The sequence below is a fragment of the Chamaea fasciata genome, unplaced genomic scaffold (genome assembly GCF_029207755.1).
Source record: "Chamaea fasciata isolate MVZ Bird 193981 ecotype frontalis unplaced genomic scaffold, bChaFas1.0.hap1 SCAF_1, whole genome shotgun sequence".
Taxonomy (NCBI): domain Eukaryota; kingdom Metazoa; phylum Chordata; class Aves; order Passeriformes; family Sylviidae; genus Chamaea; species Chamaea fasciata.
In genome coordinates, this window is record NW_027094086.1 from 125193968 (window position 1) to 125207483 (window position 13516).

Genomic DNA, 13516 nt, shown 5'->3' on the forward strand with positions numbered 1-13516 from the left:
CATTACTCTATTGTAATTGCAGGTATGCAGGGATGGGTGTGTGAAAACAGAAGGAGCAAGAACACAAAAAACGAGCTGCTGGTGGTGGATGTTTTCCCTGACAAGGCTGTATGGGAAGGACAGGAGTGGTGGGAACATGGTGCTTCCCTCTTCCTCAGCTGGAGTGGACAAGTGAATACGGATAGTGAGATCAGAAAGGAGGACAATCAAAATGTTGTGGCAGAGAGTAATACGCTCCAGAACAGAGTGTAATGAAACAATTACAATTTTTGAAACAAAGTAGTACAAAAGAAGTAACATGAATATTGTTAAAACCACCACAGGGAAATTATGGAAAAGTGGGTTTCTTTAGTTGGCTTTACATCATTAGCTACAAAGTGAGCCCACAGAAAGGTCTGAGTGAGAAGCGGGACTTGCTGGCTTTGGGGCTTTTCTTGGTATAGGCTGAACTACATCAGATCACAGAAACCTGAAACTTTGTATCTCACAGCAAGACAGCATCATGAATACCTAAATTTACCGCCTGATTGCCGTGATACCTGGAATTTACTGCTCAAAGAGAGGACAAATATAGCTGTTACGAAATCACACAATCTGCTTTGGTGCATCTTGGCCGTTCAGAAAGGTAAGAGTTTTTGGACACAGCATTCCAACAGCCACTCTGTTCAAAGAACAGAAAGCTTGCTTTCTTAGAGAAGTCCTCAGAACTCCTGAACTTGGTAGGTCTTGGCACCACTACACCAGAAATTTCCCTAGATCCAGTGTATGTGCGCTGCCAAATTCTGTCCACAAAACCTAGAAATTATGTCATCCTCGTAGAAATAAAAATTGCTTTCTATGATTCAACGAAAAAAAAAAAAAGAACCAAAAAAAATTACAACCCACCCCAAAAAAGCCTAACAAAAAACTCAAAACTGGAGCAACCATGAGCCCCGGGATGCCACCAGCTCCGGACGAAACGGTACGAAGCATCTCTCGCCGCGCTCACCTCCGGGCGCCCGCGGCGCTTCGCGGGGCAGCTCTGCCACCAGAAAGGGCCCGCGTGTGCGGGGAGGGGGGGAGTGTTTTGCTTTACGGAGTCAGAGAGGCGAAACTTTTTCTTTAAATTTTTTTTTTTTTTTTTTTTTGGTGAATGGAAGCGGTTGTCTTGCCACCCGGGGGGGCGTCAGGGACACGGCGTGCCCGCGGCAGGATCCCGGGATATCGGCGGGCACCCGAGCGCCGACTTCCGACGCACTCCCCCGGCGGCGGCGAGGGTCGGGGCAGCGGCGGCAGTCGCCCCCCGCGGGGCCGGGCGGGGCGGCGGGGCCGGGGCCGGGGCCGGGGCCGGGGCGGGCGGGCGCGCGGCGATCCGGCGATCCGGCGGGGGGCGCGGGGAGCCAATGGGCGGCGGGGATCCGCCGGCGCGGCTCGGGGGCCCCTGGAGGAGGAGGAGAGGAAAAACCACGGGATTGAGCTCTGTCAGTGGCGCTCGCGGCTTCCAAGGGGGAAGTGCCGGGGAATAATTAATGTTTTTATTAAATTTGGAGGGAATTTTTTGCAGCCGATCGCCGCGCGTGGCCTTCAGGTGGGTCTTCCCCCGCAACTTTGCCCGCCGGCCCGCAGGATGGCGGGGCGGCGGTGGGGCTGCGGGAGCGATCCTGTGGGAGAAGGTGGCTGGTGCGCGGGGCGGGGGGGCCGTGCGTGTGTGTGTGTGTGTGTGTGTGTGTGTGTGTGTGGGAGAGCGGTGAGTGCGTGGCCGCCGGGCGCCGCCGCCGCGAGCCCCGCGTTCGCCATTACGAGTTGAGCACACGCTTGCGAGAGCCGGGGCTGCCGCCGGCGCGGATGGCCCGCGGGCGCGGCGCAGTGTAAATAAAGCCCTGCCTCTCGCCCCGCTGGCTGCCGCCGCCGCCGCGGAGTGCTTTTGCTCCGCGTTTTGCTGGCAGGAGCGTGTAACCCAGGTGAAGGCAAAGAAGGGAGGGTTGTTTTTATGAATGGGACTCTTTGAGGTTAATTAGGTATGCAAATGCAAGCAGTTCATTCATGCTGCCTCTTTTTTTTTTTTTTTTTTTTTTTTTTTTTTTTTTTTTTTTTTTTTTTTTAATCTAAAAGCCATCTTGTATTCCCCTCTAGGCTGGTTGGAGTCCAGATCCCGAGGAAATCTCCAGATCAAATGCCCAGTAAATAAAAACACTGAGCTAAGACTCGTGGAAGAGCTGCAGAATGGATGGATTTTATGACCAGCAAGTGCCTTACATGGTCACCAATGTGAGTGATCAGTTCAAAGTTGGTGTTTATAAACTTGACTCCGAGTTATTTCTGTGGGGGAGTTTTACAGACACAGTCTCTGCTTTGTTACGGCTGTAGGGGCAACTCTTCATCTGGGAGCTTTGCTTGCAAGATGAGCCTATCTTCTTAGTTATTGCAATAAAGCATCGTGTTCTTTTAAAGACAGTTTTGGGATGATTAAAAAATCATGCACATGATTAGCGGATGAGGGAGGCGAGAGCAGCAGCAGCTGCATTCAAAGTTTCTGGCTGCGTTTGCCTGCAACGTTCAAAAGAATGAAGTTGAGACAAACATTAACCTTTTTCTTCCCTCTCTGTTTTTTTTTTTTTTTTTTTCAGGACTTTGCAAACAATTTTATAAGTAACACAGGGAAACAAAGCAGTCTATTATAACTTCATATCTGGGTTCTCCTGCATAGCTTATGCTATGGGGATTTAATGGGCTATTGTGTAGGTTTGTATACTTTAGATGCTAAAAATACTATTGGTATTGTGTTGCTGCTTGAGCACATTATATATGTATTGTACAAATAGATGTCTACATAGATAGACAGAAATGTGTTGCATTTAGACATAGGAATCTTTTGGAGGATGTTAGGTGCTCAGCAGTATCTTTTGTTGGAAATTGAAGGCTTGCAAGAAGTCCCTGATTGAAAATGTAAAGAATTTGTGCCAACTTTGCATATTCCTGATTAAATAAAAAAAAGCCCAAACCAAATCTCAAACCTCAGATTTCTAAAGTAACTGATCTTTCCTGTTTATAGAATCCGCGTGGGAGAAACTGTAATGAGAGACCGACAAATGTCAGGAAAAGAAAATTCATTAACAGAGACCTGGCTCATGATTCAGAAGGTGAGGGTTTGTTGTTCCTCCCCACCCCCCCCCACTTCTCCCTTTCTTACTAATGCAGAGAGGCTTTTTGAGAGCTCTTTATTTATTTATTTATGTTGGAGATAAATATATCTAGATCAATCTGAATAAACAAGACAAGAAAACTGCATTTACTAATGCAAAATAAACTGGCAAAGGCAATAAATTTATAAAGTTGAAACTCTTTCTTTGACTTACCCTGTTGCATTTTGTGCACATGTGGCACACGGATGTCACGCACTGAGGCCGAGCCTTTGCGGCGTCTGACACAAGTCATGACACCTGGCTTTTTCACCATCAGGCCTCTTCAGATTTAGGGCATTCTTCATCCCTCCCATTTTTTAACGTCCTTTTTCCTGGTGTATCTTCACTGATGGTAGCAGGAGTGAGAGAATGTGGGTGTGGAGATTTTATTTTCACCAGCTTTACTGTATAGTTAGGCTTCTGATGGTCTGTTTCTCTTGTTGTAAAACACTATCAGGGTTAAAAATCCAGGGCATTTTGATTAAGGGAGCCTAGAGTGGAGAAAGTTTTGGGAGGTCCAAGATTTGTAACTTAGTCCCATCAGTAGCCACTCATGATTGTAGCTGGAGAACTGTAGGCTGGTAGTAGCTGTTAACACTTCTTTAGGTTACAAGGTCAGTATTATGCTATGCCTACAGCCCTGAAAATGCATAATATGTACAGGAAGATATGTAGAGGCCTATAGCTTACCCCTATGTAAATCTTATCAGGGTAAGAACACACTGGCACAGTTTTCAAAACCCATACTTGCTTGGAAAAGTAGATTGAAAAGAGAGCAACTTTCTGATTTTCAGTTAAATCATTTCCCAATGTGCATGAGGGGTATCAGTCCACAGGATAAATGAATAGCCTCTGTCATTTCAGTATATGTAAATAGTTATCCGTCAGCATTCATAAAAGAGGAAGTCTCTCTCAAAATGCAGTAAATTAAAAATAAACCATTTGTTAGTTCAAATATCCTACTTAGTCTTAGCAAACAGAATTTTTGTAACTGAGTATATGAGGCTGGCAAGTAAGCCGAATGCTGCTCTGGTTTACACCCATTGTAAGTAACTGATTTCAGTGAATTGCAAAAGATAAGCTGCTGCAAAATTCAGTCCATGAAGAAGATGGTTTTAGCTTTAAAGAAGTACAGTGAGCATAGAGGAAATAGTGGTTATTCTCATGTCATGCGACGTAAAACATAAGGGGAAGTACAAAAGATTTCCCATTTCTCTTTGCTATTGCAGCATCTCAGGTCATGGCTTCAGAATTTTTATATGATAGTTATGACCCTGCTATTAAAAATACTCAGTTATTGCTCAGGCAGAACTGTGGAAGTCCAAGCAAGCTTTATCTGAGGCAGATATTACAGGAGGAGGCCTGAACTGTATAAGAAGATATTGTTCACCTGTAAGGAATATTATGATTTTTAACTTTCCTATTTGTTGCTGAATGAGCCTCTTATACTACAGAGGTCTGTTAAGATTCTGGTTGTTATTTCAAGAGCTGAAAATACAGTAAGTGCTTGGGTTTTTATTAATAGGTGTAGAAAAATCAGTAACTGATGCCTCAGAATGCCTCTTTTTTCTGCACATTTGACTGCCGTAACAGAATTAATGGATATTGTTCTTAAGGAAAAATATATTTTGAATATATTTTAATCTTGTGAAGAGATTAAAGGTGTGAGTCTTCTATGCATGTCTTTATCTTTTTGCAGAACTCTTTCAAGATCTGAGTCAATTACAGGAGACATGGCTTGCAGAAGGTATGTGAAAAAACTGCTTGTAAAATAGGAAAAACAACTCTGGAGGGGAAAAAAAAAGTCCTGAACTTGCTGTCTTAGTGTTCAGCCCAATTAATTGAGCTCTAAAAGAGCCACCTCATGTGTCATGCATACATTAGAGCCTCTGATGAGTTTGTCTTTGGGGACTCTGGGGCTGCTCTACCCAGTGTCATCACAAATTACCAGGAGAAATTGCTTCCAGCTCACAATCACATCTGCTTTTGGCAAGAACTAATGCACCAAGACTTCAAGTTCTAAGCCTCTGTTCAGATTTTAATTGCAATTGATCAGGTTTATATTATTGTACCTCGAGAGACTACATACAGCCAGAACTGGGCTTGCTGTTTCCTTTTCAGCAGCACATATAATTATTTGGTGTTCTGGTGGAGTACTTTTCTGATGGCAGAAATTAGTTTCTCTGGGTTCATCGGGACGGGATGCTTCAAGATTTAAGTGCAAGTGTCTTCTTTCCACCTTGTTCACAACACAGAACATTAGGTGTGTATGAAATACTTAACCAGTACTTTTTTTTTCTTCTTCTTCTTTTTTTTTTCTTTTTTTTTTTTTTTTTTTTTTTTTTCCTCCAGAAACCTTTAAATATTTTGCATGTTATTTTTGTCTTTGTATTTGTAGTCGTGAGATTCTGTGCTGGGTGATTAGAAAACTAACATCGGTCTGTTTTAGACATGCATGTTCTTTTAAGTATTTTAAATAATCTTGCAGAGCACATTCTAGTGAAGAGACAAGGGTTAAGAACAATAATGTACAAGTCTGAATTTTGAGTAGTTGTTGAGAGATTCATTTAACAGTAACAAAAATTTGCTACTGCATTAGGTGAACTTTAACAAGTTGCAAAGTACCTTTTTTGTCTATTTGTTTTCAGCAGCATTTTTTGACTTTTTTTCCTTTGATATTTGCAGTACTGTTTATTTGAAGCATAAAGATTTTTGTGCATTATCTGTTCTTAATATTTCTGGTCAATTTTTAATGTAAAGTTCTGCATCTGAAATAGACAAAAATTTGATGCAAGTTAAAATAATCTCTCCAGATTCATCCTGATTTAAATGAATGTGAGTATTCACATAAGTTTAATTTTTTTTCCTGTACAGAACTGTGCACAGTGTTTATAGAAGAGATGTTCTGTTTTTTTTTTTTTTTTTCTTTTCGGTGGTTTTTGTTTGTTTGTTTGGGTTTTTTTTTTTTGGGTGGAGGGGTTGGTTTGGTTTGTTTTTTTTTGTTGTTGTTGTTGTTTTGTTTTGTTCTTGTTTGAAAGGAGGGATGTTGGGGTGAAATGCTTGCTGTTAATGTTCATAGAAAGGGAAATATTGCTGATGACTACTTGCTTGTGCCCTGATTCTCTTTTAGCAGCTTCTTTAATAGTTTCTTTACCTATAAGTAAGTTGTGAGGTATTGTTTATTTTGATGACATTTTTATTCTGCTAATATTAGTTTTAGTATGGGGTTATTCTCTGTGTAATCAAAAACCCCTCCTGAAATTAATGGAACAGAGGATATATTTTTATGAACTAATAGAATTCGTCCCTAATAATTGAAAACAGGATGTCCTGTACTAAGATCATTTTTGTAGTATATTGGTCAGATGTGTAACTGTAGCTGTCTCCCTGTGGTAATTTTCTTGAGGAACTCTTTGCATTGTGTAATCTCATTCATGTTAGCAAATCAGAAACATGTTAAAATGCTACTCAAAAGATACTATGTTTTAATTTAGAGGTTAACTTTCAGTTTGATTTTTTTCACTGACATGGATGGTTTTGTTTCTGAAAAATGATTAAATTTCTTTGATCTTAAGTCATAAAAAAACACAGGCAGATTCATAATGCATGTGCAGATAATAATAGAACTTTTGAAAATAATGCAGAATTTAAAACTAATTTGATCATTTGCATAGGTACATCAATTAATGTAATGACAATTTTTATTCTGAAGGCACTGCTTATTTTAGACTAGAATCACTTGTTTGAGAGCCTTTTTACCTCTTTTTCAGAGTGTATTTTACTGAATAAATTTAAATGGGTTTTGACAGAGAAGGTGTCTAGTCCCATGTCAGTTAGGTTGAATAACCTTATAAAGGCAGATAAAATAATCTGGTAAATATTTAAAAATGAAAAGAAAAGTTACTTTTTTACCTAGCAGAAAGTAATAAAGCTAAATAATGTTATTTGTCCACAGTATATTGAAACTAAGTATTACAGGTTTTTCAGTGTCCTAGAAATACTTTAGGAAATCTCTGTTTCGGGCCATGCCATGGTTTGAGTTGTTTCATGAAACACAAACATAGCACAGCTTTTCTTAAGGCAAAACTAAAAGTGAAATAAAAAGTTAAGATGACAACCTCAAATATTGAGCTATTAGCTTGATCCCAAAGTTTTAGGAAAAAATCGCCCACCTTTTACAACTTCTCTTAGTCTTTATAATATGCTAGTGTTTGAGGACATTGTAGCTCTGCCCAAATGTCTATATGGATGAGCGTAGCCAGGAAACAGATTTTGAAATCAGACTTGTTTACCCATTGCTAGATGTGTCCATTTATGTTCTTCTGGACCTTCCTAGGCTAGAAGGCTGCCAATTTGGCAGCATCAATGCTGTTTACATATTTCTTTTCATAATGCTCTGGAGCCAGGGAAATGACCATGAAATTTTAAAACATCTTGACCCTTTTTAAGAAAAGCAGTGGCAGCTGACCAGGTTTCTCCCACTAGTTCAGATCCTCACTGGGGAGTAACCAGGTCAAAAATCTACTTATTAGTTAGGAGAAGAAAGTGAGTTGCATTTTATGACGTACAAAAATAATGCTTGGGGTTTTTTCTTTGTTTTGCTTTTCCTGAAGCTGTCCTTACTGCATCACATATTTTAGCCTGAAGATTTTTACAGTTAGTTGTCACCTGTGACAAGTTGGTGGTAAACAAGTAAACAGAAAAGAAATGTATTCTTTTCCTATTGGAAATGGTGGGAGGTTCACTTGTATTAAAGTATTAATCCAAATGTAAACAATTCAGTAACCTGTTTAATATTTTATTACTACATAATTAACAAGCTGAATACTACTTACAGAGAGCTCACAAATGTATTCCACTAGCTGCATAGTAGATTTTTATGGAAATGAGTTTTGCTTCTTACTCTGTATAGTGTTATTATATATGTAAGAAGGACACTAAATTATTTTGATGTAAAACTTACTCTGAGTAAGGTTGCCCCGTGTCAATTGTAATGCAAGACAGAAGATCGGGTATAACAGTTTTCTCATGCTGGAAATTGAAAATGGGAAGTCTTTAGTAATTTTTTCAATGTTCGACCTTGAAATAGTTAAAGTTGCCTATTGTTAACCAAGACAAATATTATTTGGATTTTATCTTCTATTTTGTATTTAAATAACTCAGTGGCAACATTTTGACATGATAAGACTGTAAAATGACTTCATTGATTCCATGTATTTGGAATCAGATTGGTTCTGTCAGGTAGCAATTGTTCAGTGACTTGAAAAAAGCGGTTAAAATATTAATCTAATGTTATCTTGTCATGGTAGCTCTTCCTACCCATTGTGGAACAAAATGAAGAGAGAACAAATTGTGAGCGAGTGAGTGTCTCCTTTCTATGGTGAAAACATTTGGTTTTGGGGAATACTAAATTAACAAAAAACTCAGATTTTTAAAAATATTATTTAGATACTAATTTCTCCTACAGCTTGTTCAAGATACATAAGAGGCATCCCAAGTGAAGACAATAAATTAATGCACTAGATCTGCTTCCTAGAACAACAGATAATAAGCTTCTCAGATGGTAATATGCTAAAAATAAAATACAATGTTCTTTGTGTGATTTGAAAAACATACAAAAAAGATTACGTAAACAGTAAATGGTTTGAAATAACAGCTAAAGGTAACGGGTTCATGCCTCTAGTGCAACTCAGCTAAATTGAGTGGATGGTTCCTTCAGGCTACTGATATTCAGAAGCCACTTCTTAGTATCTGAATGTAAGTCATTTCTCACAAGTAATTATTGGCCAACTTTGGAATGAACTTGAGAAAAAATTTTCTTCCCTCTGTTCTCCTAATGTGAAGGTTCCACCAGTGTTGCAGCGATGCCTAAGCGTGTGTTGACTTGTAGTTTATTTCTTGAATGAGGAGGTGTGAGAGGAAATAGTTTCGAGGTCTTGAAGGATTGCTTTAAATTAAAGAGAGCACTGGATCTTCAAATATTAGTCCAGTTAGAGTGGCTTTGTTTAATCTGGCTAACTAGCTTTTTTCTGCCAAAAAATTGTAAAATTTAGCCACTGTAGGGCAGATGGTATGTAGCCACATTCAAGAACTATCCACATTTTTATAGGAGCAATGAGAGTCAAGAAATAGTAATTTAATACCTTCATGACTGAAATCTGCCTGACAGAAACAAACACTCTTAAAAGCAGTGAAAACACTTTAAGTTTGTAGTACAGAGAATATCTTTTTTGTTTGTTTTTTTTTGTGGACTCTAGTGATCTGATAGATTTGATTTTCTAATACTCACAGCTCATGATCATAAATATCTGCACAAAAAGAAGAACAGCTAGATTAGGCAAAATGGAAGGAAAGGGGATGTTATAAAAAAAAATAAAAAAGAAATAAACCCACCAAAAACCTATAAGCCTGAAAGTCTTTGTAGTAATAAACTTTTTCATTTTTTCCTTGTTTTATAAAAAAAGTACATAATTTTACTCAAAATCATAATTTTCAAAAGCGTAGAGGGGTTTGCTAATCATGAGGCAATGGAGCGAAATACCAAATGTGAGTACTCCTTTTAAGCTAACCTTTTTTATCATTTTTAGTATAGCAGCAAATGAAGAACAGATTCTGCAAACCCATCTTCATATTCTTAGGCATTATTCACGTAAGAAAGAATTTTGAGATCTGGAGCTAGTTTTGATGTGCATTTAAGTTCATTAGTCAGAGCATCTCACGTTATGTAAAAAGGGTTTGGGGTTGTTTTGACAGCAGATCCAGTGCTTATGGGAAATAATATTTTTTACCATCTTGAAACTTATCACTGTTTTGCCTTCCCAATGCTGCTTTGTCAGAAACAGTTGTTCTCGTGGAAATAGAGGAGCCACCAACCAACAATCCCCCACCCCAGCTCTTGCAGGAATACTTACAATTTAGCCAGTCTTTCAGATATTCAGAAGTGACAATGAATCAAAGAAAACTCAATAGATCCATTACTGTTGAGGTCCGAAGTCTTATTTTAGCTAAGGCCAAAATACTGCTGCTCATATAGAATTTCCTGTCAATTTCAATTTCTTTTGCCACTTTGAATAAATGATGGATATTTTAAAACTAATTGCTCTTAGCTCTAAAAGTGAAGCATGAGGTCAGAGCACACAGTACCGCAGGAAGTGCTCTGCTACCCAAAATAAAGTTTTAAGTGAAGCGTTTTCAGCTTCTTGTTTTTCTGGGCAGTTTCCAGTTTTTTTGTAACAGGAACACCTTTCTCTGGAGTGCAGCTGAGCTTTCGGAAGCAGTTTGTGAGTGGGAGAAGGAAGAGTTAAGTTTAAGCCCTTTATAGTTTGCTTAACTTTTCATTTATTAAATAACGTTCCGCAGCAGGTCTGTGCTGCATCTTGAGACAAAGCAGTGAAATCATTGTGTTTATGCCTAAAGTTCAAGTTTACTTTGCTGTAGCTTTCTGGAAGGGTGTGACATGAAAAGCTTGTGGTTGGGGCCACATGGTTCATGCTGGACTGTGTTTTTGTGAATGGAGGCAGAACTCCAGTTCTGACTGCTTGTCTTGAGGAATTGCTTCGGAGATCAGCTGTCTCATTCACTGGCAGAAAGAATGACTCATACATCTTCTGCCTTGTTTGGCTCCAGGTCATTGTTACAGTGGATAGAGCTGGTTTTAATTAAATATTAACTCCTTTTGTCCTGGATGCTTGTTAATGGGGACTTTTTGTTTACTTGCAATGAAAGAACGCTAACAGGCCCGAGTTCTAAACTTTTTTTTTCCTCCAAATTGCTTTCTCTTTGCAAAATGAGCCGTCAGTTCAGCCTTTCAAAGAGTGTTTAAAGCTCTAAAAACTGCAAACAAATATTAAGTATTTCTGTGCTGTAAATGTTTGCATAGCTCAGTAGGTAGTGAAACTGTAAAACGTAAACTGATAACATCTTAGGATCATCATTAACATTTCTGCATGCTTTCCAAATCCTCTCGAGACCTTATAGCTGTAGTCAGAAGAAAAAAAAAAAAACAACAACCAAAAACTTTTGTAACATTCTAGGCTGAGTTGGATAGTTTGTGCTGCAGATGTTGTCTGCTTCAGGAGTCTGAGTCTTGATGGCTGTGAATATAGAGTGAACTAATGTAGCTGCTTCTGCTATAAGCAGTAAAAGCCATGTGCTTAATATCCTTAAAAACCTTTTATTAGTCTTTTGGAATATACTTGCCTTCTGAAACCCCCATAATTAAGTAGCTCAAGGAAATGTTCTCATTCAGATGGGTGATCATTTCAGATATCTTTTTTCAATTTTCCTCTGAATGGCAAAGTAAAAAAAAAAAAGTTTTGGTGATTTATGCAGTGTCTTGTGTATGTTAACAGAAGCTTTTATGGCAGCCGTGCTAAGTTGTAGTATTGTGAATAAAAGAGGAAATGAATGCCCTATGTATATAAATCTGTAGACAGTTGTGACGCTGAAAGTTACATTTTCCTTTCAGATATTCATGTCGAAGTGTCTTTACTTGCCTATTTAATTTGCTGCAAAATCTACCTGTAATTATCCAAAATCCAGGTATAAAAGCCCTCTTCTGCTTGAGCAATGGGATGATATATCCCAATGATACAGCATCTTACAGCAAGGTGCTGGTGGAAGGAATCTCTCTGTGACAATGAGTGTTTGCCTTTCAGCAGTATGGTCATGTGCAAGTTTCAGTTCTGCTTGTTTAAGAATAATATCAGATTAAGGAAAAAATAATTTAAGTTCTCATTTCTACCAGTTAGCAAGTCCTTTTGATTTCTCTGTATAGACTTGTGGGCTCATTTTTGAGGTACTGATGCTACTAAATTTACATTCCAGTTGGAAATGCATGTTCCTAATTTGAATGTTTTGGATGCTGTTATTTGTTTTGTTTATATTTGGCAGAGTTTTAAACACTTCTTAACTTGCTGTGTTCCTTTCTCTACAGAGGCTTTTAAGGCTTTGTTAATATTGCATTTAAAGTAAATTTTGACAGCACAGTCTCCACCTGTTTCTAGAGTACCGTTAAAGTGATGTGCTCAGTCTCTATTAAATATGCCTTCATAAATTTTGGGGATCCATGAATGAAGTACATTATTCTTGTTCACTCCACAAACATGAACAAACCAGGGGTAATGGCAGTAAGATAGTGGTTTCCATGACAGTTCAACCAGATATATTTTGATTTTTTCTTACTCTATGGCTGGGGAAAAAAAAAAGAAAAAAAAGAAAAAAAAAAAAAAAAGGGACCTTACTTACTGTTATCTGCATAAATCTCTACAACAGATTTTTTTTTCTGGACTAAGTCAAATTAAATTGGTAAAACCAGAATGAAGCTCTGGTGAAGCTGTCCAGTGCACAGAGGATGCTCTCTGGAAAGTTATATGAGATTTCTATCCCTGTTTTGCAACCACTAAATGTAGCCTCTTTATTTAAACAGAAGGGGTTTTGCTTTCTTTGTGGCTTTTAAAGATATCCTAGATTCACAAATTTATATATATCTCTCTACATATACATGTACATATAAAATGCAGGTGCATGTTAAAAAAAATTAATTCTGCTAATCTCCTTGCTGCATTTGAAAATGATAGCTGGCTTAGGAAAAATGTGTGGGATGTATCTTCTGTAAACAAGAAGTTACTTGATTCAATTACTTTAACTCTGAATGTACTCACAGACGCTTCAAAAGCAAGTGGAAATATAAGAAATCTTAGGAACTGATTTTTAAGCAGAAGACCTTGATTTCATAATCAGATTTTTCTGTGACAGTCAAATAGTTGGCATTTTTGTAAAGAAAAGGCCAAACATTCACATGTAGTCAGTTGCATGAAATATCAGAAATTGCGGAGCATTAGTGTTTAGGCTCATCCTGTCCCTGAGTTCGTTCTCGGTAAGACTTCTGTGGTTTCTCTGGAAGAAAGAGAAATTGAATGCATCAAAATAGTGGGAATATTTGGGTTGGTACTGTTTTATACAGGTTCAAACTTCGAGGAATAAATATGTCCTCAGAGGTACTGGTTTATTCTGAAAGGATGGGTTACTCTTGGGTTTGATTTTGTTTGTTTGTTTTTAATTAGAAACCCAAACAACAAAGCAACAGTAGCTATGCTTTTTTTTTTTTTCCCCAAAGTAAGGCTAATTACACTTAGTGTATTTATCTTACTCACACTTCTTTTCAAATCTGTATTTGCACATTTCCAAGTTAATTTGTTTTTAAGGGGTATTTGCTGCAATTGAGACAGTAGGATTTAAAATTTATTTTAAAACCCAGAGCAAAAATTTTTCAGTATTATGAGCCTGATTCTGAACTCTTTACCCAGGAAAAAAAACTTCCAGTTAAGTCATTAGAAATATTTCCTGAGTAAAGG

The 13516-nt window shown here is 38.2% G+C and overlaps 1 protein-coding gene across 10 annotated transcripts in view; it reads left to right on the forward strand.

The window, feature by feature from the left end:
* Window positions 1-13516, forward strand: part of ETV1 (ETS variant transcription factor 1) — a 115747-nt gene that overhangs the window by 47880 nt on the left and 54351 nt on the right. For 4 of the 10 annotated variants that reach the window (XM_066196595.1, XM_066196612.1, XM_066196622.1 and 1 more), the window contains 4 exons: window positions 23-625; window positions 2113-2247; window positions 3032-3119; window positions 4861-4908. In XM_066196595.1, coding sequence (XP_066052692.1) covers window positions 2203-2247; window positions 3032-3119; window positions 4861-4908 — 181 coding nt within the window. In that variant the 5' untranslated portion in view covers window positions 23-625; window positions 2113-2202. The other 6 variants (XM_066196636.1, XM_066196651.1, XM_066196588.1 and 3 more) reach the window with 6 other exon arrangements.